The sequence below is a fragment of the Osmia lignaria genome, chromosome 14, assembly GCF_051020975.1.
Source record: "Osmia lignaria lignaria isolate PbOS001 chromosome 14, iyOsmLign1, whole genome shotgun sequence".
Classification (NCBI taxonomy): Eukaryota; Metazoa; Arthropoda; class Insecta; order Hymenoptera; family Megachilidae; genus Osmia; species Osmia lignaria.
The window spans coordinates 1,413,823-1,439,960 of record NC_135045.1 but is presented as its reverse complement, the minus strand read 5'-3'; the positions used below and the strand labels follow the sequence as shown (position 1 = coordinate 1,439,960).

At 39.0% G+C, this 26,138-nt stretch overlaps 1 protein-coding gene and 2 non-coding genes across 11 annotated transcripts in view; 2 read left to right on the top strand and 1 right to left on the bottom strand.

The window, feature by feature from the left end:
- The window catches only part of dgo (ankyrin repeat domain containing protein 6 diego), an 82,783-nt gene that overhangs the window by 12,353 nt on the left and 44,292 nt on the right, over nt 1-26,138 (bottom strand). For all 9 annotated transcript variants that reach the window (XM_034335460.2, XM_034335461.2, XM_034335467.2 and 6 more), the window contains one exon: nt 21,122-21,223. In XM_034335460.2, the coding sequence (XP_034191351.1) occupies nt 21,122-21,223 (102 nt within the window). The remainder of the gene's footprint in view (nt 1-21,121; nt 21,224-26,138) is intronic.
- Nucleotides 13,102-13,221, top strand: TRNAL-CAA (transfer RNA leucine (anticodon CAA)). The gene is made up of 2 exons: nt 13,102-13,139; nt 13,177-13,221. It is a non-coding gene; the product is annotated as a tRNA-Leu (tRNA).
- On the top strand, nt 25,753-25,825 carry TRNAR-UCG (transfer RNA arginine (anticodon UCG)). Its single transcript has one exon. It is a non-coding gene; the product is annotated as a tRNA-Arg (tRNA).

Below are 26,138 nucleotides of genomic sequence, written 5' to 3'. Positions count from 1 at the left end.
TTAGATAGACATCTCGATAAAGCATTGTCTCGCTTTTTTAAAGCTATTGTACGCAAATTAGGCGAGCATTACGTCAGGACACGGTTAGCCTCGACTAATTCGCGCTTCGAGACAGGATATACCGGTTTCATCGATCCGCAAGATCGATGTTTCACATTTACTTGGTTGACTCGAATTTATGGATAAACTTTAATGTTCAGATAATCTTCTAATTTATTTTCAGAGCATTATAATACATTTACCGTGAATTTCTGTGAAATTATTAATCAACATCTCATTGAGAAGAGCAAACCACTGGCTTTCACTTTTCCCACAGTTCCAATATCGCTTCGACGATTCATTTCGCGCTTAATCTCCATTAACTATCGCGAAGGTTACAGTTGTAAACGTCTCGTCTTTTCACCTTACACCTCGAAAATTGATTTTTCGACACTATAAAAATATTGAAGAAGAAATTCGATGGTTAATTGTCACAAATAGTCGATATTTTGTTTTTCTTCTTAATTTTTTGATTAAAAAATCTTGAAGCAGAAGCAGAGAATCAGATTCAAGAATGGCAACGTATTTACTTGCGTGTCAGAAGCAACGACATTCGCAGTACCGTTTATCCGTACGCTTTCCCTCTCTCGTCGCGTTAAACGATTGAAATACGTGTTCTATCGTGTACCAGCGACGCTAATTAAACTATAAATTTCGATCCGGAAACGACGTTTGACTCGCGAGGCTAACGATTTCGCGAGAAAGCTTCTAACGAGGCGAAGAGAAAAGTAACGCGAGTCTGTTCCCCTGCGACGCGAACTGGACAACGACAAGGGACACGCAATATACTGGGTGTCAAAAAAAAGGCTATCAGTATTTTTCAAAATATTTAGCAAACATACATTGAAAAACTCATTTTTGTGTTAGAAGAAATTGAGGGATTAAATTAAATTTGAAAAAATACTAATTATCAGTAAATTACTAAAAATGATTAGAAATTATTCCTATCATTTTATCTAATCCTTGTGATTGAAAATACTGTACCTTTGTATGCTTAATAATTTTAATTAGTATCTAACGAGTGATTTCTTTATTTCATCTGATCTCTGTGCAAATGGTGATTGGATTTTGTTCGTAACACCCTGTATATCAAAGAGCACGGCCTTAATCGGCATCCAGATCTGTTCGCGGAAGTTCTGCCGCTTTTGCGAGCTACGACACCGGCTACACGTCGTCGCTGTCGCGAGCGTATCCTCGGGGCAATGACGAACAGCCTGGGGACGCGAGCATGCCGTGGACAGAGGCGTGAAGATTATAAATTACGAAAGCAACGAGCTGATTTTGGACAACCGAGAGGTAACTATAAGATTTATGGACTTTCAAGTTCATCGTGGAGAAAAATATTTCAAACTTTAATATACATTTCAGATCGAAATTTGTAAAATCTTCGATTTAAAATTGTCAAGGATTTCAAATTGTACCTGAATCGTCGACTATTCAATTTCTTTTCTGGTATCTAGATCGAAAATTCTAAATTCTTCAAAAGAATTCTACTCACGCCAGACTATTCTTTCGATTTCCGACGATCACGCGAAGAATCGCAAGGCTCCATTAGCCCTCCTCCCACAGATCGGTGGCTTTCAGTCTGAATCCTTGGTATGTAGATGTCCCTTTCTTTCTCGAAGATGCATTGCACGCGCCATGCATCCGCTCGGTGTTGCAGCGAACGAAAGAATACGAAATAACGCGAAGAATTCGCAGGGTATTATTCAGTTTGGTCCAGGGGAAAAATGGCAGGCATTAATCGTGCGGCAAGAAGCCACGGATCACCTGCTCTCGGTATGGCCAGTACACCTTATATTTCCATATACGAGCGCACCTTGCCAGACGCAGCTGCCATGCCGATGCCTAAGATCGCATCAACAGCGAGTCAAACTGCATCCTTCGAAACTTTATTCCCATCTCGTCCTGCACCGACACGCCGCAAAAATGATCTCTAAAAAAGAAACTCTGAATTTAAACTACGATCGCTTTCGGTTAAATAATTGGTAAATAAAGTTGTTCCAAGGTAGAAGTTGAAGAGAGATTCGAAGAAGAAGTCGCAAAACCTGCTACATTATTATCGAACAAGATATCCACTGAAGAAAACGTTCTACCGTGTAAACAACAGTCTAGGGACTCGGTTAGCACCCTAAGACCTATAGGTTCAAGGGCGAATGCATTCCTTACTTGTCAGGGTAAATGAAGAAGCTTTCCGTTAGTCTTAACAATTTTACTCTTCTTCAATTTTCAATTCAAAATCGAGTACCCTAAACTTCAGCTAAAAATAATCAACTCAAATCTGAAAGTTTCAATTAAACTCGTACTTATAATTTCACAAATTCCATCGGAAGTGTAAAAAGATTTCTCAATAACAAGAACTAGTCGAGCTCGAGTCCCAATTAATCCGATTCTCTCATGCACAAGGTTTCTCGACCTATCGGTCCCCGTATGATCCCCGAGAAAAAGTAGACGATCAAGCATCCTCGATATCAACCACCAATTAATCATCCTCCTACCGTACAAGACTTCTCCATATACGAGCGGATAGCAGCACGCGCTCAACGATCAACGCTGATAAAGAACACCAAAACCGTCCCTCGAGCGTTTGCCCAGGGCGTATTACGCGTCCGTCCCGTGCAACTCGAGTGCAACGTTGAAAATGCATCGCGATCCGCTTCGCATGGAATGTGGAATGATAACGGTTCCCAGTCATTTTCGACTCATTTCATCGATGTATGTCGAGTTCGACGGTGAATAAGTCGGGGGATATGGTATGAAAAATGAACGGTGGAAGGGTGGAACGTTAAGGGGGTCTTAATCGATTTCGCGTCACACCGGGTCCTTCCGTTCCGCGAAGGTCTTCACGGTGAATACAAATGATATAATCGCTGCTTGGCCCATGCAAATGCGACTCGTTTGCGCGACTCCGCTCTGCTGCTCATTGTCAGAGACCGGTGTGCCCGTGCATCGATTGCAGGATGCATGGCCACGCAAATGAATTACGAGTCAATTGTGACCGGTTATCTGGTCTGGTCAGAGGTAGCACGCGAAAAATCCATTCCTACTCCGTCGACCGATCGCGTGTTGTCCGAGTACTACATACACGTTAAAAGTTTTCAGAATCGTAAACGAAACGGTAGCCATGCTTTACAACCTCGTATTAGTAGAGGTTCAACGATTCATGGAGAGTTTAATGAGAGAGATCAAAGGATTAATAAAATATTAGCGAAAGGGTTAATACGTTTAATGGAATAATTGGATGAAAATGTAAAATAACAATTGATCCATCTTATTCCCACTCTTTTTGAGAATCAACATTCCATGCGGCTATCTCGACAGAGAAACACCGTATTACCGCCCTGAAACCGAGAATTGATTACACGCTCCCCACGTTTCGTCTCTTAACGAACAACCGAGTGTCCGTGCAACGAACCGAACCGCAAGAAAAACACGCACCGCCGGTTATAAATTCCATGCTCGATTTTCCGCCTTCGGACGTTCTCCCCAGTCCTTCCTCCGGGACATATCATGGACGATGCGTTCGTTGCGTGCAACATGTGTGTCTCCCATATGTGGATATTTTATTTGCAGCTGGGGTAACTAGATAGCAGACAGGGTGGGCTTTGTCGCTCAAAGTCATCGATATTTTATTCGTTACATTTGCGAAGAGAAATTTTATATTTTCCGATATTGAAAATTTCAAAATTTCTAATTTTTTCAATTTTAATAGATAATTGAATGAATGGACAAGAAAAGTATATTAAGCTAAAGAGAACGCTAGTTTTTTCTCATTTGATGTAAAGTGTTTCTGGTCGAACGAACGCACAAATGACTGGTCGGAAAGATAAATGTAATTCAGAACAAGACCGAAGCGCACAAGTCACTGAATGCTAATAACGGCAGGCAAAAAATCTCGTGTACCGTAAGAAGAATCGAAGTGTCGGGCATGCTTGTTATGCGACAGGTTCAAGAAGAAGACTGGCGGCTGCACTTCCGTTGAATCTAGTAATGATACTGCATAAACGTTACAACTGGTATACAAGACTCTTTGTTGTCAGGCTAGTCGTAATTGGCAAGGTTATAACCGTCAAATTTAATTCAAACAAAACTTAAACTCGTCTCCAAGCTCTCTCTAGAGTCTACAAGCTCCTAAGACCTTTAGAAAATTACAAAATAACACTTCACCGTAGCTCGGATTCTTTTTTCCCTATTTCTCTTCAAAGTATAATCTTCTACAATTATTTCCTTCCTTCCTGCAGCAGGAATTTTGCAAAAACGTTTTAATGAACGACGTAATGAGCGACGCTGAAGATTACCCTCCACTCTGGCCCTGAATATTGATAGCACAGTGCAGGATCTTTCAGAGCATGTTCTGCAAGATCCTTCGAGTCATCCTCCGGTTTCTCAGCGTGAATAAAGGAGATATGTATTTGAACATTTTTTGTTCATTCTCACCAAGTTCAAAGTCTTTTACATTCAAGGATATAACGGTGGTTAGGGAATATGTAGAACGCGACAGGTGGTGACAATCGACAGTGTCATCATAAATCAACGACAGTACACTCGAGGTCTTATCAAGGTTTCCAGAGAAAATGGTGATGCCTTCCCTGGACTTCCGTCTTACCCCTTAGGCGGTCGCGAGGGGAATGACGATCTAGGCGAGAAGGCCCCCTTTATATAGGTCTGTGGCGGACCACTACTTGCCTTTAAACGTTTGCGCGGGAAAATTTGAATTAACATTTACTTTGTTATTCCTACTTCTCAGTTATATACTAAATTTTATAATATTTAATCATCAAAAATTGTATTAATTTCCCAAATAAATATACTTCAACATTAATTTATCATAGAGTTAGAGATGTAAATGAAATCTGCTAACGGAGCGTTCATTGAATTTCCCATCAACTACTCACAGGTGTCACAATTCAACGATTTCACCGTTGAATAACCCTTATGACAATGTCATCGTGGCGAAGGGTACGGAAAGGATATTACATTCAGTCTCTGTCACAGTGAATCGTCGCTACCGCAATTTGCAGGGAACGTCCGTCAGAACGCGTAATGAACTTCGTGTCACTTTCGTTTAACCGAGCCGTCAGCTGTTCTTGCGCTCGCGCGTTTAGCTAATATCGGAGAAGGCGCAACGAAAAGGTGTACAAATCTTCCCACGATACTTCCGCCCGTTTCCAGTTTGCGATCCTCTCACGAGAGCCACATTCTCGCCAGATTCACCTGGCTCTCGAGAACGCTTCTCTTATTTTTCATTCCCTACTCGACAGATTCAGCTCGACTGGCATTACCCAGGAATCTGATCGTCGCCGATTGCATCGCGACTTCTCGTCGAAGTCGAGGCTAGTTTCCTTCGGGAATAAACGCGGTTCACTTGCGCATGAGATCCGACCAACGCACGGTCTATGATTAATTATCCTGCCGAAGGAATTCAATCATACATCCTGATCTACGTTCGTGTTTTGCGAAATTCTCACTATGTTTTCCCGTTGCTGTTATTAATAATGCTAATATTTCAGTTCTGTTTTAGTAATTGAAGTTTATTGATTCTTTTTTTTTTTTTTTTTTTTTCTTTTTGAATTCATTACATGAATTTTAATATAAAATAATCAAGGCCAAGTGAGACGATTTCACGAGAAGATAAAAAGAAAATAATAAATCGAACGAGTGTCACCGTGCACTCGAAACGACAATCGCTTTGTATTAATCAGAAATCCAGCCTTTCTCATTAATCATTCAGAGTTTCCAACAGGACGCGTTTCCTGTCGTATCATCGGATGATGCAGGTAAGCCAACTACCCCGTGAAATCATCTGGAACGATGTCCGCGCGATCAACGAGACAAAATGACGTAGGAACTTTAATCTACTTCGGCCAAGCCATTACGATGATTAATCGTGTGTACGCTAGCGCGATTTCACTGTCACTTTTCCGTCGATTTCACTATTAAATTTGTCGAACGAAGCTCGTATTCAGAGATTATCTCAAACTTGTTTGTAAAAAAATGTCCACCAGATCTTTGGTAAATAAAAGTTTAGAAGAAAAATTGAAACAGGTTCTAGCGCAATTAACGCGTTTTTTGGAATTGATTAGCTTTCATATCCGATTGACGTTTCGAAAGGTAATTTCTAATATAACATAATCTTGATCTTGAATTTAATTGATGAATATTATTTTTCTAAAAATCAGCTCGTTCAAGCGTGTCTCGCAGGAAACAACAAATTCTTTTTCTTACCAGAATCGTAAATGATTCGACGTTTCTCTTGTAACGTAAAATCATTGTAAAAGATTGGGTTCGATTAAGAACAACTGTTGTTCTGAAACGGCGCAACCTGGATAATACATCCCTCGAATAACTTCGATCGCTTATCCGACCGATCTAATCGAGCATCGACGTAATTGACGTGCAACTTACAAGTTACTACAAGCATTCAGCGCCACGGTGCTCGCAATGATAAATGCTAAACGATCCGCAGATTGGTAGCTGATATAACTGGCGATATTTTGATAACTTTTGATTGGTATCTCGCGATGACACATAAAGTGGTCGTCAAAGAAGAAGTTGTAATTGTCAAGTGGCAAGTAAGGATTATTAATTACCGTGTATTTGATCCTTTGCAATGAGTACAATGCGATTTGGTGACACGAAGTGTCATAATAATTTGATGAAAACGACCACCCCTATTGAAGATTAACTTCGTGAAAAAAATGAGGACGTCTTTAGATTATTCCTGTAATTACGTAATGAAAATAAAAAAGCTTGTTTTATCGAAGATCGATGCAATTTCAAGGGTGTATTCTTTCGATGGCTAATATCGCGTGTAACAACGCAGCATTTCACGAAAGTGTGTCAATAATGAACGCCGAACATGGATCGTGTAGAATATAGGACCGGTCTCTACCGAATAAATTAAACGCCTTTCTGATCGTTCTGATATAATAAATGCTTTTTTTCCCTCCTATCTTGATACCTAAATTAATTGTACCGCTTGTAAGAACACGAATTTCGTCCTTTAAATCATTAAATTTTAGCGTTCGAGTTTCAGAAAAATTATTACGATCATTTTTCCATAAGAATTTCTTTTACAGGTAAAATTAAAACGGAGTAAGTATAAAATATTTTAAATACGAAAAATAATGTCATACCGCGCACTTATTTTCCTGTAATTTTTTAAGCTCTACACGAATTCGCATCACATTTAATTGATAGTATTTTCATTTATTTAATTCACTAAGAGAATGTCCGTGCAATTACAAGTATTTAAAACTGGTTTTTCAATGATTCTAGATTCAATTACAGAGGAAAAGACGTTTTAAAACACTCGTTTCACTATCTTCAAACGATTACTTCTTTTATTTCTACCGTCACGTAAAATAACATTCTTGTAATCATTTTATAACTTGTTATTTCACAGCTTTTTTATATCGTTCAGTATATTTTCAAACAGACACAGAGCTGTCCGAAGGGAGAAATAAACGTCGCTTACAAGAGGAAACATAGTTGGAAAGAGTAATTACTCTGGAATTACAAGGACTCGGCAGTCAGCTTTTAATCACAGTTTTAATTACTTTATCCTTCGTGGTAATGTTCTCTCAGTGCTGTACGCAACGCAGTCACCGTTTGACGAGTCGTTTAATTTGGAGACTTTAAAAAATAGAATAAGCGTTAATATAATTCTTGTTACAAATCAAGAGAAATGAATAATATCTGTTTGACAATTTACAGATATACTGAAAGCTAAAAATGATAGCTAAAATGAAGGGTCAATCTGGTACACTCCGTCCAATTATCAGAATCTCCTCGATTACCGAGCTTGATATCTTTTTTTTTTTTTTCAATCTGCGAACGAGGATTCAATTTACGATGCAGAGAATCTCCACCTGGCTACCAGAGCTAATAGGCGAAGCATGCATCTCATCTGAGATGATCAAGCTTACTCGATTAGCTGTTTTCTTAGCGAGGGAACACATCCCAGAGAATCGCTACTTACTCACACGGTCACCTGGTTGATTGCGAAAGGTCAATCGTAATGTCAACGATTTACTCTCACCTCGACTGGCGATCTCGCGGGGATTAAGAAGACGTTTACACAGTACCAGAGACGATTTTTACGAGGCTCAGAAATTTATTCGCGATTACCGCCGCTTAATGGAAACAGAAGATTTCGCTTCGAATTTCTTCGGATTTCATTTTGCAATCTGACAGAGAATTTTTACTTCGAGTTTTTTCAAAATTTTATTTTCTTCAAGATAGAAGTTTTTTATAAGATTCCCAAAAAGTGGGTTAACAAGATAGAGAAGAATAATTAAGAGTTCTCTGATAAGAATCGCAGAAATGCAAATTAAGAAAGGAATTTTCTTCCCGTTGGGAAAGTCATTAATACGATCGGTATCGCGATGCTTGCATCCCTATTATATGAACTGCGAACATGCCGGAATGATAAACAATGATTAAGCGTATAATAACTGTCAGTCCTTAGCGAGGAGCGATGCAAGGACCTCGTCGAGATCAAGGAAGTGCAGACACGCACGTGAACTCACGTCGAGTGTCCGTTGATGCACGCGTGCACTTCGTGCCAACGATGCAGCTGTATGCACTTTAATCGTCGAGTACTCTACACACGAATGGAATGAAGATATCTTTTATTTTAAAATAGAAACATGAAAAATTACTAAGATTTTTCAAAGGAATGCTAAATAATAGAAAGAATTTCAGCAGAAAAATAAAAATAAATTCACACGGTGTTACAGTGTTTCAATGGTTAATTAATAAGTTCAATGAACCTTAAACTTGATCTTAATTACAGACGGCGTGGTTCCTGTTCGGTTCGCATCAAAATTCAATTTCCTTGTTAAGCATCGTTCGAGGAGCCAATGAATTCAAGCAGAGCGTGTTTTCAGCCTCTGCTCAACTTTGGTCAGCGCCGCGTGCTTCCATTGGAATATTTATGACGCGCGCGATTCCGCGTGTTGATCTTATCGGGATAGTGTGAAGCGACTTTAAGAGGAGAACAGAGATAGAATATCGAAGAGGGAGTTGGAGTTAATGCAAGCCGGGTCACGACGGCCTACCAGGATCACAAGTTCGTCGCCGTCGTCCTCCTGGTTGCATTAACATCCTTGCCACCGTCATGGTTCACCGTGAAGACATTATCGAGCCACGGGCTATCGCTTTCTGTCTTTCATTAACTTTACTCCTGCGCATACCACGTCTAAATATTTTTTTAATTCGAATGTTTCCCCGCCCTTTTGTGTGTTTGAAATGTAATAAAAATATAAAAATAAAATAAAATAAAATGAGGCAAGGTTATTATCTTTTCGAAGCTTTCATGGATTGAATCGAGATCATTAAATACATCTTTTGTAAGTAACACAGAAGCGGTCAGGTGTATTCGATCTTCCTGTCCATCATTTTATTGCACCATAGCTATTTAGACAGCTAGAGATTTGCATAAAAACGCGAGGCATTCATAGAGGCTACGGCTCGACCAAAACAACAGCCTCTTCCCTCTGTTCCGTTGAACAGATCGTAAGGGAAATTTTTCTGCTGAGAAGAAAACCAGTTCCACAGCATCCGCGCTCGAATGCACCTTTGCCGCGGTAAACTGATACAGATTTATCTCGACCGATGCTCCTACTATTATTCGTATTACGCGGCTGACACTCGGTCTGATAACGAGGTAATTGGCGACTGCTTGGTGCTGGAGATTAAAATCGTCATTCTCTTCCGCGAGATTCACCAAATCATTGTTCTTTTATATTCCGATATTATTTTTCAAATTCACCAAATGGAAATTTAATCAAATTTTATTTTAAATAAAAGATAAAATTACTCCAACACACCTGGTGTCGACGCGTTCGATTTCGTTGGTTCTTATCAATCTGGGTTAAATTTTGATAAGCACAATTGGCAAGTGACAGTGAGAGATTCGAGGTGGACGATAAACGGGCCAATTGACAATTGTTCGGGCGAACAGAGCGATTTATCGCGTTGATAACGAAATAATTGACAAGCGGCTGGTCCAGCTGGCAGATTTACGGTAGTCAGGAGCGCATAATGCGACGGAGGTCGAGGTATAAAGATCCCTCCTACCGGATAACGCATCTGCATGCCGGATTAAGGCAGACACCGAGACTCCAGGAACCGCGGACCAAACGTTCTGTGAGGTCGAAACCAGTTCCAGGCGTATCCGTTTAGACGGATCTAGCCACGCTCGTAATGCAGATTCATCTCACCGTATATCCTTACCACCCTGGCCATCGTTTGCTTCTGATAACGCTATAATTGACAGCCAGTTAGATCGAGCAATTACCTGTTATTACATAGAAAGTTTTTGTACGGATAAGAGTGGCTAAATAGGGAGCTGGAGGTAGCCACAATGCGGTGTGCTTTCCTTTCTTCTCCCGTTAAGCGACATCATTCACAGTCATTATCGTCAATGGGATTCGAATGGGGAACAAATGCAGTACAGTTTCCAAAGACGGTTCGAAGTTCTTAGGGATATGTTACCTCGATGTTCCGCGACGTAAGCTCTGATTAAAGGCGTAAAATAATTTATCGCTTCTTCTAAAGAGAGCATCGATTTACGGGCAAAAGGAAAATCGACGTCAGAAGTTGCCAGCAGCTTTTGCCCATTATCCCGCAGTAACACGGCGAGCCCGCGGGATTTCCAGCCTGATAAGTGGTTATCGCTCTGAAAATGATCCTGCTTTGAATACATACGCATTCCCCAGTCCCGTATAATACTGACAATACGTTTAGAGAGTCTGGGATGAACGTAGTGGATGGGTTCGTAATTCTATCCGCGAGAAACCTTCCCGTTATTTCGTCTAATGTTTAAAAAAAAAAAAAAAAAAAAAAAAGAAAAGAAAAGAAAAAAGTATTACAGGCCGTTTCTGGTCTTGAACGCACGGATTTATGAGAGACAAGTCCTCGCTCGAAAATAAGAACAGTATTTATGTGAATTTAAATTTTAGATTGCTCAAGTTCCCGGACGAAATATGTAAGATCTTATCTTTCTTATATCGTACATTCTTTCTCTTATTATTTCTGATTAATATTGCAACGAAGAAATTTATCGAGGTATTCGTGTATACATAGGTGAAAGTTTGTCGTTTGGACGTCGTTATTTAAAGGTCCATCTTTCTTTCAATTTTTTCTTTTTATACATTTATTTTTAGACGTGGACTTTTATTTCTAGATGTTTGCTTAATTTTTACACTTGCTGTTTACGATCTATCGAAAGCGGACGCTCTATTATCGCGTCGGTAATTTGCGATCAAATAAGCATGTCTGGATATAGATGAACACACGTTGCAACGTTAAACAGACGAGAAAGAAAGAGAGTTTATTCACCTGTATCACACCTAAAGCAACCAAGCTCGACGCGCATCGGCGTAACATCTTTGCATGCGATGCACCGATGCATCTAGCTGCAGCCCCAGGCTGCAGATTCGTTCATCCGTTTGATCGCGAACAGGCTAAGATCTCGACATTCCACGTCGGTCATCGAGCAGAAAGATACATTTATTTGACACTTTCAGCTGGGAAATGCAAGGAAACTCGAGCACAGATAGGAACATGAGTAAAGTAGAAATATTAGCATCTTCGGGTAATTAAAATTTCTTGATGAAATATTTATAAATGGAACGTGGGAATATAATGATATTAGAAAAATTAGAAATTAAAATCCTTCAAATTATATTTAAAATTTTGATTTCTAATGGAATACCAGGATGAAATGTAAGTATCTTCGGGTAATTAAAATTTCTTTATGAAATATTTACAAGTGGAATGTGGGAATATGATATTAGAAAAATTAGAAATGAAAATCCTTCAAATTGTATTTCAAATTTTGATTTCTGATGGAATACCAGGATGAAATGTAAGTATTTTCGGATAATTAAAATTTCTTTATGAAATATTTACAAGTGGAATGTGGGAATATGATATTAGAAAAATTAGAAATGAAAATCCTTCAAATTATATTTCAAATTTTGATTCCTGATGGAATACCAGGATGAAATGTAAGTATCTTCGGGTAATTAAAATTTCTTTATGAAATATTTACAAGTGGAATGTGGGAATATGATATTAGAAAAATTAGAAATGAAAATCCTTCAAATTATATTTCAAATTTTGATTTCTGATGAAATACCAGGATGAAATGTCAAAGGTTAACGCGCCCCTAAGGATCCTGAAATCGTACGCTTCTGCCATATAAAGCGCGGAGAAATCTGGGCCAACCGGGTGCAAAATAACACCGCCGTCTGTCTCGTGAAATACGTGTCAACTTAATTGGATAAAAGTGCGATTCGAGCCCCGTGGTATCGAGTTGATACGCGGTTAGACATAGTTTTTTACCCGGTCGACGATTTCTCTTGATCGAATGGCAGCCGGAAGATTGATAACATGATTAGACAGCGAGCAACGGTGAAAAATGCTCGTACGGCCAGCTCGTTACAACCGAGAAAAATCGTCCTGTGAACCGTTTTTATCGATACACTTTCACGACTAATTATCACGCTTGTAATTCCATGTTCGTCGAGATCGTGCTTTTTCCCTTACGACGTTACACTTTCACTCGAGGAATCGTCACCTATGTTAACGTTCCTAATAAATTGCAATCAATGAGATCGTTTCGCGAAAACCAGTCTCTCTGGGGATTGATTCTTTCTCTATTTTGTTGATAGAAACTTGTTTTCAATTACCGTAAAATTTCTAACTTTCCTCTTTTTTGTAATAAAAAGTAGAAGCTTGTATGATTCACTAGCTAGATACGTAATTAAGAAATCAGGAATATTAAAAGAATACTTCTTTTCAAATTTTAAAATTTTTTCGAAAATAAAGTTGCAAATAAAAAATGTTATTTTATATTTTTCATGTTATGTGAGACACCCTGTATAATAAAAATAATAATTAATTGTGAATATTATTTTTATATATAAATGAAAAGCTATTGAATTATCTATAAATTATGTTTTATAACATTAGTTTATCTATAAATTGTATTTTTAGATGTATCACGCTACGACGGGTTATATGCGCTATGTTGAGCGAATAATCTCACATGTCAGGATGGCCGAGCGGTCTAAGGCGCCAGACTCAAGGTGACTACCTTGCCCGTTCAACGGGTTAAAATGGGGCTTCTGGTCCTCAATGAGGGCGTGGGTTCGAATCCCACTTCTGACAAATTCTTTTGCCAATCAATTCAATACATTTTGTTAATTAAACATTCATTTACACCTGAATTATTCGCGATTACTTTCTATCGGAGCGCCGTCACTACCGACTTCCGAGGTGTCGCGAGTTCAAATCCACTTTTCATAATAATTTTTTTTATTTCATTTTAATTCCTATATTTCGATAAAACTAATTTTATTTAATAAATTCACAATTATTATTAATAAAATAATAATTATTTTTCAACTTCTTCAACAATTCTAAATTTTTAACGAATGCAAATATTTCAATGACAAATTGAAAGTACAGTTATTTTTAATAATTTGTAAAATACCTCAGTAATTGAAACCACGTTTCCTTGTTGTAATTACGAGGCTAATTGTTTCCATAATAATCTGCAATATACGATTAACAGTTACTCTTGCAAAATCATCTTTTGTTTCCACGATAATACAACGACAATAGCCCGAGTAACTATGCCAATCTCTGTTTACCGCTTTTCTCGTTCAATCTATTTGTGTTCGCGGTATTTTTTCCTGCATTTCCCACGCGATACTTATGTAGTTACGAATACTATGACACAATAGATACGAGCCGTGTACAATGAATCGAGGTGCGTTTGGAATCACGGAATGGTGTAATAATGGCCTTAAAAGGCGCCCACTGGCATTTCGAATACGCCAAACGAATTGTATATGGGTCGCATTATCTACTTACCGTCACTTAATGAAATTTACAGTCACTGAAACGGTCTTTCCTGGCGTTTTCAAGTTGAACACCATCACGAACCGACCAGACGTAAAATCTTTTCTCAATCATTTTCTCAAATTGAAAATTTACTTATTAATTACTTTGTCTCCTTCTCCTTGATCTTCCATTGTCGTTAATAAATCAATCAACATTCTTCCAAAGCTTTGTCGTCAATCCGACTAAAACATCAGCTTACTCCCATGAATAATAATCTCGAATACAACGGGATTAACGGAACCTTATCAAACACTGTATCCAAGACAAGCTCTAATCAACTGTACCACATCAAACTCCTACATCTGAACCTTGCTCGTTCATCATCCGCCGAAATAAAAACAGAATCTGTCGTCTAATTTAATAGGCATGCCGGAAGAGAACGAGGTCGTTCTTATGGTCGCGTTATCGACCTACATTAAAAACGAGAACCGTCATTCGTCCCGTGACTTATGACTTTGTTTCAACTAACGAGAATCGTGCTACTTTTGATTAATATACATTGAACAGAAATTTTTGAGGAACACTGACAAAGTTACGCTACTTTCACGGGATAACCCGATGCCATTTACCTTTCTCCTCTAGTTTCTCCACTATTGCCAATTAGACGGGCAACGTATAATTAGGGTAAAAGTTGCAGCCTCGAAGGTTCCTGCATTATCTAGTATTTTCATTCCTAATCTATAGGTCATGACTCTTGGGACACAGAATATCTTGTAAGGGGTCATCGTCTATTATTTTCAACGCGTTGAATGTCTCAAGGATTAAAAAGAGAATTCTAAGTAGCCAGAGTGAAAATGACTGTAGCCTTCGGAACGAACAGAAGCGATTTCTCTGAAACCACAATTGGAACGACCGCGAAGCTGCATCAAGGTGGAAGAAAAAAAATCAAAGGAGAAAACAGTGGTTTCATAAAGGTTACCACGATGATCCTTTTACCACTCATTTTTCACCTCGTGTTTGTTTAAAATTGCATTCCCGGTCGAGTTTGTTTCTTCGAAGGATTTACAAGATTCTACAAGTTGCTCTTGAATACATTTGCCCCGATGAGGTTGTGAAAGTTCAAGAAATCATGAGCGTGCCGTGTTTGGCTCGCTTTCACTCTATCATTGATACGTTGATTTAATGTACTTTTTGGCCCATTCATAAATACATGCCTTTCATTTTCATTCGTTATTTTGTAATAATTGAAATTTTATAAGGAACTTGTAGAAACCCTTCGGTATAAAAAATTGGCACACAGATTATCGAAACGACGTAACATTTTCTTTAGCGATGAAGAATGGCAATATTTCGTGGTGATTCGCATTATTTCAACATAAACCATCCTGGATAGACGCCGATGGAACGGCATCCCGAGTACTCGGGCAAAGAACACGAAACATCGAGACGATAAGAAACACGATCTAAACGATGTGTAATCGTTAACTAATGCGAAACGAAACGGGCCCCCGATACCTTATAAATCGCTTAGCCGTGCTCGAACACGCGATCGTTCGGCTGGTGAATTCTTTATTGACCGCGGCCGATCAGCGCGCAACTACCGCTCTTCACCCATAAATTGCTTCTGTAAATAGGGTTCAGAGAAATTGTTGTATCTAGCGTGCGCTTAATCGTTCGACTAGCGAAAGTGTAAATCCGATGCACGCGGTATAGCGTTTCAATTCCCTTAATCGGCGCTCACACGTGCACACAGGAATGCGAAATATAGCCGATATATGGGAATACACGATGCAAGTGTAATGGAATAACGCTTTCTAGCCGGAAATTCGATTTTCCATTCGGCATCGAATCGATACCATAATAGGGGAAGTGTGTCCCGATAAAATTTCAAACACCGCTTATGGCGTATCAATTTGAAGCCATGATATCCTGCAATACATAGTTATATGTCAGACTTTCTACGTTTCGAAATCGACCATTTGATACGCGATTGAAGCAGTGGTTCAAGCTAGTCACATGAGACAGCAGAGTGCCGTTTATCCTACCAATGGAAACTGGGTCTAAGAAAACTAACTAAGGCTTCTCAGTGACCACTTATAATTTAAAAAAAGAAATGCTGTCACGAGATCTAGAAGATTACACGTTCATAGATAACCTTTAGACTCTCGATCGATTTCCAATAAAATTATGTCTCACCCCTGTGAAATGTATCATCTGTCGCTTCTCTGAAGATACCTTAACATCTTCTTCGGAAGCTTCATGGAAACGCATTGCAATTGAATATCCGCGGGTATCTCGTGCAGAAGCTGACACGCCTCGCGACACGTGAGAGCTCCGGTACGCGTGTTAGAAACGCGCCCTGTGTCCTCCGGAAGCACGCGATCGTCCCTCACGACACGTAGCACGGTAACTGGGGAATTGCCGATCAACTCTGAAATTACTAGATCGTAAAAGTTGCTTCGCGCTAAGCCGGTAACCGTTCTAGTAAAATCGCTTAACAAAGTAGCCCTGAGCGCGAGATCGTTGAACGTCCGTTCGTTCCAGCGAGAATATTTATTAAGAAGAATTTATTGTTTAAAACTAAAGAGACCTTTAATTAGAAGCCGCGACATAAATGCCGCGAACCGGCGTCGTCGCGAGCGGTATCTAGAGAGTGCTCGAACTCTCGGCAAAAAGTAAAGTGGATCACGCGGTGTACGGTATAAAGAAAATCTCAATCGCGAACATGGAAACCAGACCTTCGAAGGGGACGAACCCGATCGACTTTCGCGGTCAAGCTCGCCGACCATAAGGCGTTGTAAATGTGACAAATGAGACGAATAGGAGTCGAGAAATCGTTTCTCCTAGTTTCCACGCGATTGTGGATCAACGTCGATGCATCAAGATTATTATTCAACGTATTGTTAGAATATTTCGAATAACGGAATGTGGTTTGGAAAAGAAAGAAAAGACTGGATAGGGAGACACCGTAAAAGCGGTGACAAGGGACTGGTGTCAACTAAACGAGCATACGCGTAAATTCAAGCTCGTAATGAAACGAAAATTATCGTTATTCCTTGTTAATAGCAAGCAGCAAGTTTTTCCAAGTAGCCGTATTAAAAGCGTCTAGCCTTTAATGAGCGGGATACTCCGTTCAGTGTAAGTACTTTCTCTTGTAAGCTAGAGTACGATTTATCGTCATTGAAAACGTAATAAGTTCCTCCGGTAGAAACGCTTATGATTATCGAGGTATTTCAAGAATTCATGCTACCCTGTAGTTTATGTTTTATCACGGTGAAATATTATCGACAATTCGAGAAAGAATTATATTTACATATGAAAAGATCTGAAGGGAACATTTATTTAACGGTTAACGAATAATTAAATATCGATAAAGTAAAATCAACAATTTCTTTGAAAAGCAAACGACGGATTCAACCAACAAATAAAATATTTAATGTACAACTGAAACGTGTTATTATACCCAAGATATACCATTAAACCGAGCGTAGTCCCATATCCAAATGAAGCAATTATCAACACACCAGACCCGCCAGAGGGAAGATTGTAATCTTCGATTAACCAGAAACGAAAGTTCAGAAAAAAAGGAACCACCGAACGCAGGAAAATTGCTGAAGTTAAGAAAAAAGTATGCAAAATCGTCGAACGTTCTTCAGAGATTTCAGGGATACGCGTATCTCGTCGTTGAATCTTATATTCGTTTACTTTTAAAATTCATTTTGCATTTCGGGTATCCGAAAATTCGGGTCAAACTCGGCCACTCCGACAAATGTCTAGATTCTGAACAGAATCTAACGTGAATTTCAAATAATTCCCAGACGAAAGAAGCATCGGGTAAGGTAGAATACGAAGAATGGAACGTACAGAGATTGGCGTCGTCCATGGTAGCGCATTACCAGCGTTTCTTTCTCTTCGGTATCGGTAATCGATTCACGAGCGTCGATATCCCACCTTCTCATCGCGGATATTTTGCTTTTGCTGTTCTCCAATCTTTTGACATTTGCATCCTGGCTGCCGCGAATACGCTTCGAGCCGTCACTCGATCGGATAACATCGGATGAGAGGATTGCAAAAGCTGCGGGAACGGGGAATACGAAAAAAGAGATAGAGGGTGCATATACGACTCCCCGTCGTGCGAAATTTTGCATTGGACCTTGTTAAATCGTTGCCCGCCTGATTGTACACGACGATGAGGAATTCTCTCTTCGCGAAAATGCTGTTATCTTCTGAAAGGTGTGCTGCCTCGTACAGGGTTTGACAACTCGAAATACCTTTATAATACCGCTTTTAACCAGGATTCAGTAAAATACATAAATGCATAAACGTGTTCGACCGGATACCCGAACGTACATTTACATATCTTTGACAAAATAAAAGTATTAAAGTGTGTAAGTACGTAAACAGTAGTCGCTCAGGGAAATAATAAATCCTCATCTTCTTAAGGTAATCGCCAGATGATCTAACCAATTCGTTTGGTATCGTCGTATTCCGCGAAACTCTTCTGGAATAAGAGGGAGATCAGACGTTTCCCGTCGGTTTAATACCACGGTATTACGGCCCTGCACTGTCGGTCCTTTTAACGTAAAGTACGTGCCTGATGCTCATTAAACGATTCAACCGATATGGGCTATCATTATCGGCGCGATAATAATCAATCGAAGATGCTTCGGTACGCGCCGCGCCGCGGATTAATCGCTTTCGAATCGGCCAGTCGGAAGATCAAACGCTTCAACCGCGTACACTGCTAACTACATATTTTTATGATCTAATATTTAATCGAAAACTTGGTGAAAATGTAAAAGAAACGATACGCGAGGGAACCTGATCGAACGACTTATTTGTGTGTTTTGGATGTTAATTACCATCCATGGATGTAAGTGTTGTACACACAGAACAGCGATTCTCAACCCTTTCATAATTTCCACGATATTAATATTAAGAATCGAGGATTAAATTATTTCTCTTGACGTAGAGTTATGTTTGACTTGAATATACGATCGACTTTACAGCCTTCATTAAACCGAACAGGATGTCCATTAATGTAATTAATGTTCATAGATAAGTGTATAAATCGAGCGATTAAAGTGTAACTGCAATTTTCTACCTTGTATGAGAAGAGGAATAAAAGCATTTCTTAAGATATTTTTCAAAAACATCCATTTTAAATAATTTCCAATTTGACGATTGATGTAGGAATTTGAATGGATTATGTAAATCAACTATCTAATTAAACTTTGATCAGGAATTTTTTTTTTTCTTTTATGGGGCACAAGGTCCCAAAAAGAATGGCGATGTTTTGCAACCGATCGGTAAGATCGCGGCAAATTTGAGGATCAATCGGTGACCCTCATCAGCGCACAAGAGTTCCACGCACGCCTCCCATGATTTTCGTGTCGTTTATCTCGCGTGTGCGTCCCGCTCGCCAAATTGCTACCTTAAAACGAGCAAAACCTTCGAACGATCGTCGAACGCGTTCCTTTAACACGTACCTGCAATAACGCGATACAATATCGGTAATGACAGCCATTAAATGCTTTACGACGTAATGATAGCCACGATATCGATTCGAATATATCCTGACCTTTGAAACGCGCCGTGTCCCCGCACCCTGTCGACGAGATAATTATCGACCAAACGGAAACTCTGTTTCGTGCAGTTCGTGCATACTGGAAACGCAGGTACGAAAAAAAGGGATTTTGCATTTAATTTGCATACGATAGTGACAAGTACGTATACAGATAGGATCGATCGAATACCAAAGTGTACACTTTGTTTCTTCGACAATTATCTTGTTGCCAATTACGTGAACGATTCATATGTAAATCGAAAATGACAGCGACGACAAGGAACATTTTTCACGAACGAAGAAAAATTTTAATTATGACATTTAATTTCTTAAACGAACGTTGCAAGAACGGGGGTGGTAAATTATGCATCTTTGCAGATTAATTCTCACCTATCAATGTCACGGTACCCTGATTGATTGCTAATGAATTTTATCGCGATAGGTAAGTATTGCGCGTATCTCTAGTGTTTGTAATGCTAATCCCTGATTGCTGTAATACATGACCGAGAGATCGCAATAAAAGAGCTGTTTTATCGTGGCTATTATTGAGCCGCTTCCTGAACACGCTTTCTCATGTCGGAAATTAAACAGAAATTTACACCCTTTTAGTGATAGTATTTATTCTCACCCCTTTGATTATTTTAATGATCCCCCTGTTTTACGCGGTACCTCTTTCGCGATTTCTCGCGGAAATCTCTGATCAATTTCCCAAACTCTGAATGAAAATTTTTATTTTAAATTAATCTCGATTCCAAGATGTCTGGAACGCAAATTCATTTCGCCCGTATCGAATTTCACCGTCAATTTACGGCCCGCCATCGAGACAGTGTTTGCAGAACTTTCTTTTTCCCTCGGAAGAAAAAAGAACCGTGCAAGATCAACGATTTCCCAATTTACCTGAATTTATTGCACTCGCCTTCCACCGATATTTTATTTTCCCTCCGGTAATCGTATCTATCAGGCGACGCAGAGTGTACAGCACAGGGAATTTATATCGTCGCTGCGAGTGTCGCGTTCTCGTTAACCACCGCGGGACACATCGAGTCGCATTACGAAACGAATAAAATCCATGCCCGGAGGGATCGATTCTGAGGTAAGTGATAAAATATCGCTGCCGATGCAGCGACGCGTAAAAATTCTCGTAAATTGTTTCTTCTAAAAAGAACGCGAAATTATGAGCATCCTCTTTCGACGTTTTCCTGGTAGCGATCTCTCGAGTTTTCTTCTTTTTTCCTTCAAGGACCGCGTGCTGAGCGGCTGAGGATCTTATTACGAAGATACGCATATCAATGTAAGTACATTCCGGTGTCTGTTTGGTAAAGAGACTCGTAAAGAGAAGATGAAAAATGCGTTTATGCCCGTCTGACCCGAGCATCCTGTTTTCCCAATGATATGCAATCCTTTTCACAACCCGTACGCATTTTGGACTTTATTTATTTTGCGTATTAAATCGTTAATTAACCTGGCTCGTTTCGAAAAATGATTAATCATTTTTACGCAGGTGTACCGCCGGTTTAAGGGTGGAGTCTAAGAGGGTCCGCAATGTTTCGATAGCCTCGGGCACCGTTAATTTTAATTCATGCCTGTGCATGTTAATTTACATCGTCCGACGCGATATAATATCGTAAAGGTAAAATTGATTAAGATCAAACTTACCACGGTGTCTTGACGAGCGACATCCGCGCCGTGTTTCAGCAACAATTCGACGATCTCCAAATGGCCCTCGGAGGCTGCCTTCTGCAATGCCGTGACACCAGTCTGAAACAAGATTATAAATAAAAATTATTAACGTCCGATGAAGACATCGTTTGAAATCTGTCTCTAGTTGATTAAGATTTACGACACGTTAACGACTGCCGTACGGGTTTTACAAGAATTCTGAAGAACACCGATGATATTTCAAAGACATGAAACATTTATCAACCGCTTTCTTCTACTTGTAAATATCGCGAATATTACCGTATTATTTGAACATTCGAAACGTGATCGAACTGACGATCTATCGTAATTATACCCGACCGTTGACTCGCTGATAGACTTTTCCCAAGAAATATTTATGGCAGATGACATTCTACGTTCGAGCAAGATACTAGAAAGTAAATTAACATCAAGTGTAAAACGTCGATTTTATAAATTCTAAGCAGAGAAATCGTAAAAAGAAGTAACATTGAGTGGTTAGGTTTATTTCATTCGATCGCGATTATACCTACTCCGCTAGTCTATCGAAAGAAAGACATAAAAATGTAGTAAAATCCTCGACTCGGGCATTTGAAACTCGTTAAAATCGTACGAAAGATCTTTCGTACGATCACAAATTAAGTAATCTCACGAGTAGAGGATCGTGTTATCTCGGTCGTAACACGAATGAAAAGGTCCTGGACGATCCTAGAGAGGAAAAGGTTCACTGAAGACACTGAAATTTCTTTAAGTAGTCCACACACAGATACCGTCGGACTTGTGAGAAACTGTCCCGCATAAATTCTACCGGCTGTCTCGCACGTCTGCCGTTTCACGTGGATTGGTACCGTTAAGTAGAAAATCGGAGAAAAAGGAGTTTCAACGTGGGCGTTGATAATTTGTATTTAGGACGATTGGAAATAGAGAATATTGCCTTGGAAGAAATGACCAAAATTTACAATTCACTATTTTCAATATTAATCTCTGAAATTTTGTTACCTACCTTCAAAAATTCTAAATCTTTAATTTTTAATTTTGTTATCTTCCAAAATTCCAAGTTTCAAATTTTTTATTTTGTTACCTTCCAAAATTCCAAGTTTCAAATTTTTACATTTTTATCTCTCCTTCAGACTATTTTTCATTTTAAGTCAACAAATGATGAACCAAGATTATCCAAGGTGGCAAGATATTACCGTCTTACAATCAGGACGACACTACAACGAAGACATATCAGGATCATGCCAATAATACCAAGGTGGTAGGTACTTAGCTGAACGCATCTTCCATAAATCATGAAGCTATCCCTTCGAGCGAAACTTCATCCCCTTCACCGTGTGGATTTTCAAGGAGAAGCGAAAAATCAACGGACAAGTTTTACATGAAAATCACCAGCCGATAACTTATTTTTTTCTTCTTTCGCGTATGACACGTACTCGCTCATGAATCATTCAAATTACCTCTGAGTAATGGAACTCTCAATTTCTCCTTCTTTAACACCAAGGTTCCTTCCTTCTCTAATCAATCAACCAGCTTTCACCTTCGTTTACTATTAACCTGTTTGTAATGAAACTCGATCGGCTCTAATTTTGACGAAGCTATTAGTTTGTTTATCGCTCAATCTCAATTTTTTCTCATTAATCATGCCTGTAATTTTATTGGAAATCAGATTATATTATATGAGAAATTGAAGTTGTTAAGCATATTAATTAGAAGTAATTTCAATTTCACTTTCAATTTAGCAATAAATTCTCAAACACCGTCGCCACGACGCTCATTAGAATAATTATCCTCTACAAACAATTTGTCGAACGAGAGAATCCGTTTTCACGTCAACGTTTACGATATCGTAGTTCGTCCTTTGAGAAGCTGAGTATATACTCCAGCAATCGCTAGTTTCCCGGCGCTAATAAAACATCTTTTGTTCCCCGCTGTCATTATGAAAATAAATGCCTTGAAGTCGAATGGGTATTAATTAACCGGTGGTTAGGTTGCGGTCTCCGTCCCGGCCTCGGTTAACAGTATGTTACTCCGAGGGTTCCGGTTGCTCTTCTAACTTTGCAAACGAGACTTAAAGCACGTTTCACATTGAACCGTGATGTATTTTTTGTAGAAATAGTTGTCAATTGAGTAATTGATTTCTTAATTGAATTTATTAACTTTAAACTTGGTAAAAGAATTCTTTTTTCATTTTCTAATGAGCGTTGAATGTCGAACAACTTGTTTCAGTTTCCACGTTACGTTCGAATAGAAACAAAACGAGGACAATTATTCATTATAGATGTAATGAAGTTTTTAGTGTTAATAGCCGACAAGAATGTTGTAATTACAATGATTTAACGCCGATAAACTGTTCATGGGTTTAATTGGACGCGTAGCAGGCATTAGACTTAATAAATCTCTGATGCTCGCGTGATCTCTTCATCAACTTTACCGTTTCCTTTTGTTTTCGTAGCAATTGCGTGGCTCAACATTGCAAATTAATGACGTTAGTATGAAAATTGAGAAATCGAGGATGATTGGATTTTTTTATCAACCTGTTAATTTTGAAATTTGTTAAAAATTTTAATCAGACAACAGATTCTAAGAAATTCTTTCTCTTTTCATTTATTTTTTTTTTTTTTTTAATGTTATTTTCGAGACTTCCACAATGAAGTAAATTGAAATCCAAGAATGTTAATAATGACCATGCAGCTCGTAAAGCAAAATGCAATTTCACGACTATTTGGTAAATGCATTTTGACATTGCGGTACCGATCATTACCAACGAGGATTACTCGCAAGCTAGAGTAGCTCTTGACTCGATGCAATGGTCTGTGACTGAGACCACCAGGAAGACATTATTCCTTCGCGAAGAAAAAAGAAAGGAGCTAACGTTCTGCAGGAAATATGAGAAAGCTTTGAAAGGCATTGTGAACTACTGTCAATCGACTAACAACTACTTGCAGGATTTACGCGTAACAGATGAAAGATGCGAAACGAATAATCTCTTCGTGAAGTTTACGCTCGAGAAACCATCTATAATCTACGTTTCATTTATTTCTATTTCTAGTAGAACTGGAATATTGAAACTCATAGTTAGAACGTCCATAAACTTCAGTTGCCAGCTTGAAGTTCCATGATAGAAATTTATGAAGGAAGAAATTCCAACTTCAAACAGATGCGTTAGAATTTAGGTAAAGTTTACATTCGCGTTCAAATCATTTTTCCCCGGGAACAATAGCGGTGTTCCTAGGTCCACCTCACCCCTGGGATGGTCGGGGGAAGAATGACGATGCAGGTGAGAGGGCACCGTATATATAGGACTCTGGCCCTATCACGCGCTACCATTTACGCGGGAAAATTTGAATTGACATTTACTCAATATTCACAATTCTCGATTACTAATGGATACACACACAATTCTCAGTGAAAGGTTTCTAAAATAAACTCTGCGTATTGTGATGGATTTATAGATTCCAGAGATCCACCGTGAAACTGGAATAAATCAAAATGCAAAGCGGATGCATAGCAAAGAGCGCGGAAACACTTGTTCTCTGTAAAGGAGCAAAGACAATGGTCCGCTTTCACCGGTGCAATCGGTCCGTAATATCGCTATCCATGGCTATGTCAGCCCTTTCTGTCCGCGTTATGCTCCCTAGTCGTTAGTTAACGCCATAAATGGCCACCGTCCACGGCTAAAGTTCACGATGCACGTTGTTACGTCAATTACGCGCTTTAGTCCGCGAGCTTCCATCACGTAACGTCGAAAGGCGTGCGCGTACGGGACAGTTTCGACGTCCTTTACACTGCACGAGCTGCACCGAGGAATCTAAATGAACCGGACTATTCAAACCCGCCTCGTTCGAACCCCACGAACGCTTAATATGTACTTTATTCCAACGATCGTTCCTCTTTTCTCGAAGATCTACCGTGACTTTTGAAATATTTTTAAAATGATACTCTGTGGATTTTTCTTTTTTTTTTTTTTTCATTTGAAAGTTCGTCGTTTTTAACGCGAGAACACGGTTTAAATTTACCCTTGAAATTAACGCCGAAGAATATTTTAGAGGAGATTCTTTGTGTCGGGGAATATCCAGGGACGTCTGAAATCGGGAGAGGTGGCTGGTGGCAGTTGAAAGCAAACGAAAATATTCCCGATGTAAGGTAGAACGTGCCTAGAGAATCGCATGCCAACGCGGTATCCCACTATTGTCCAAAAGGCAATTAGCATGCCTCGGCTGACTCTTCGAGACAAGAGGGGTGAATACATTAGACACTCGTCCGGATACTCGTCGATCGTGTGTGGGAGAACGTATTTCTGTGAACGTCGTTCACGCACCGTCTAACATATTTATTTCATAGATACATCTAAAATTTTCTTTCTTTGTAACAAAGAAAGTTGTACAGAGTTGTAGAACCTGATCGTGTAAAAGAAACTAACCGAGATACCTTACAGCTGACTTTTATTCTTTATAATTTTTATGTTTTATTAATTTCAGAACAATTGTAAATTTATTCTATCGATGTGTGATGGTAAATTTATGAAATAGAAGGAACTGAATAAAGTTTATTAAAAATTTAAGGTAGAATGTTACCAGGGTCTTCAATGTTTGGGGTAACTACCCCTAATAGACCGTGTGGCCTAACGGATAAGGCGTCGGACTTCGGATCCGAAGATTGCAGGTTCGAATCCTGTCACGGTCGGCACAATTTTTTCTTTTTTTTATCCGAAAAATTCGTTCGTAATATCACCAAGGATATGAAAACGAAAGGAAACTAGTGAAACCTTTTTTATATGGGATATTTCTTGTCTACATTATTTTACAATTATTTTGAAGAGTATAATAAAACACAAAAGTAGACAAATTCTATTTACTGATACTTGTTTGAATAAAATCAATCATCTATTTCCTGTTTTATATAGAATAATTTTCATTTCTTTCTCAGAATTTTTCGACCGATTTATTTCACTATGACTAACGAAATATTCTACTTTTATCTAACAGAATGCTATTTA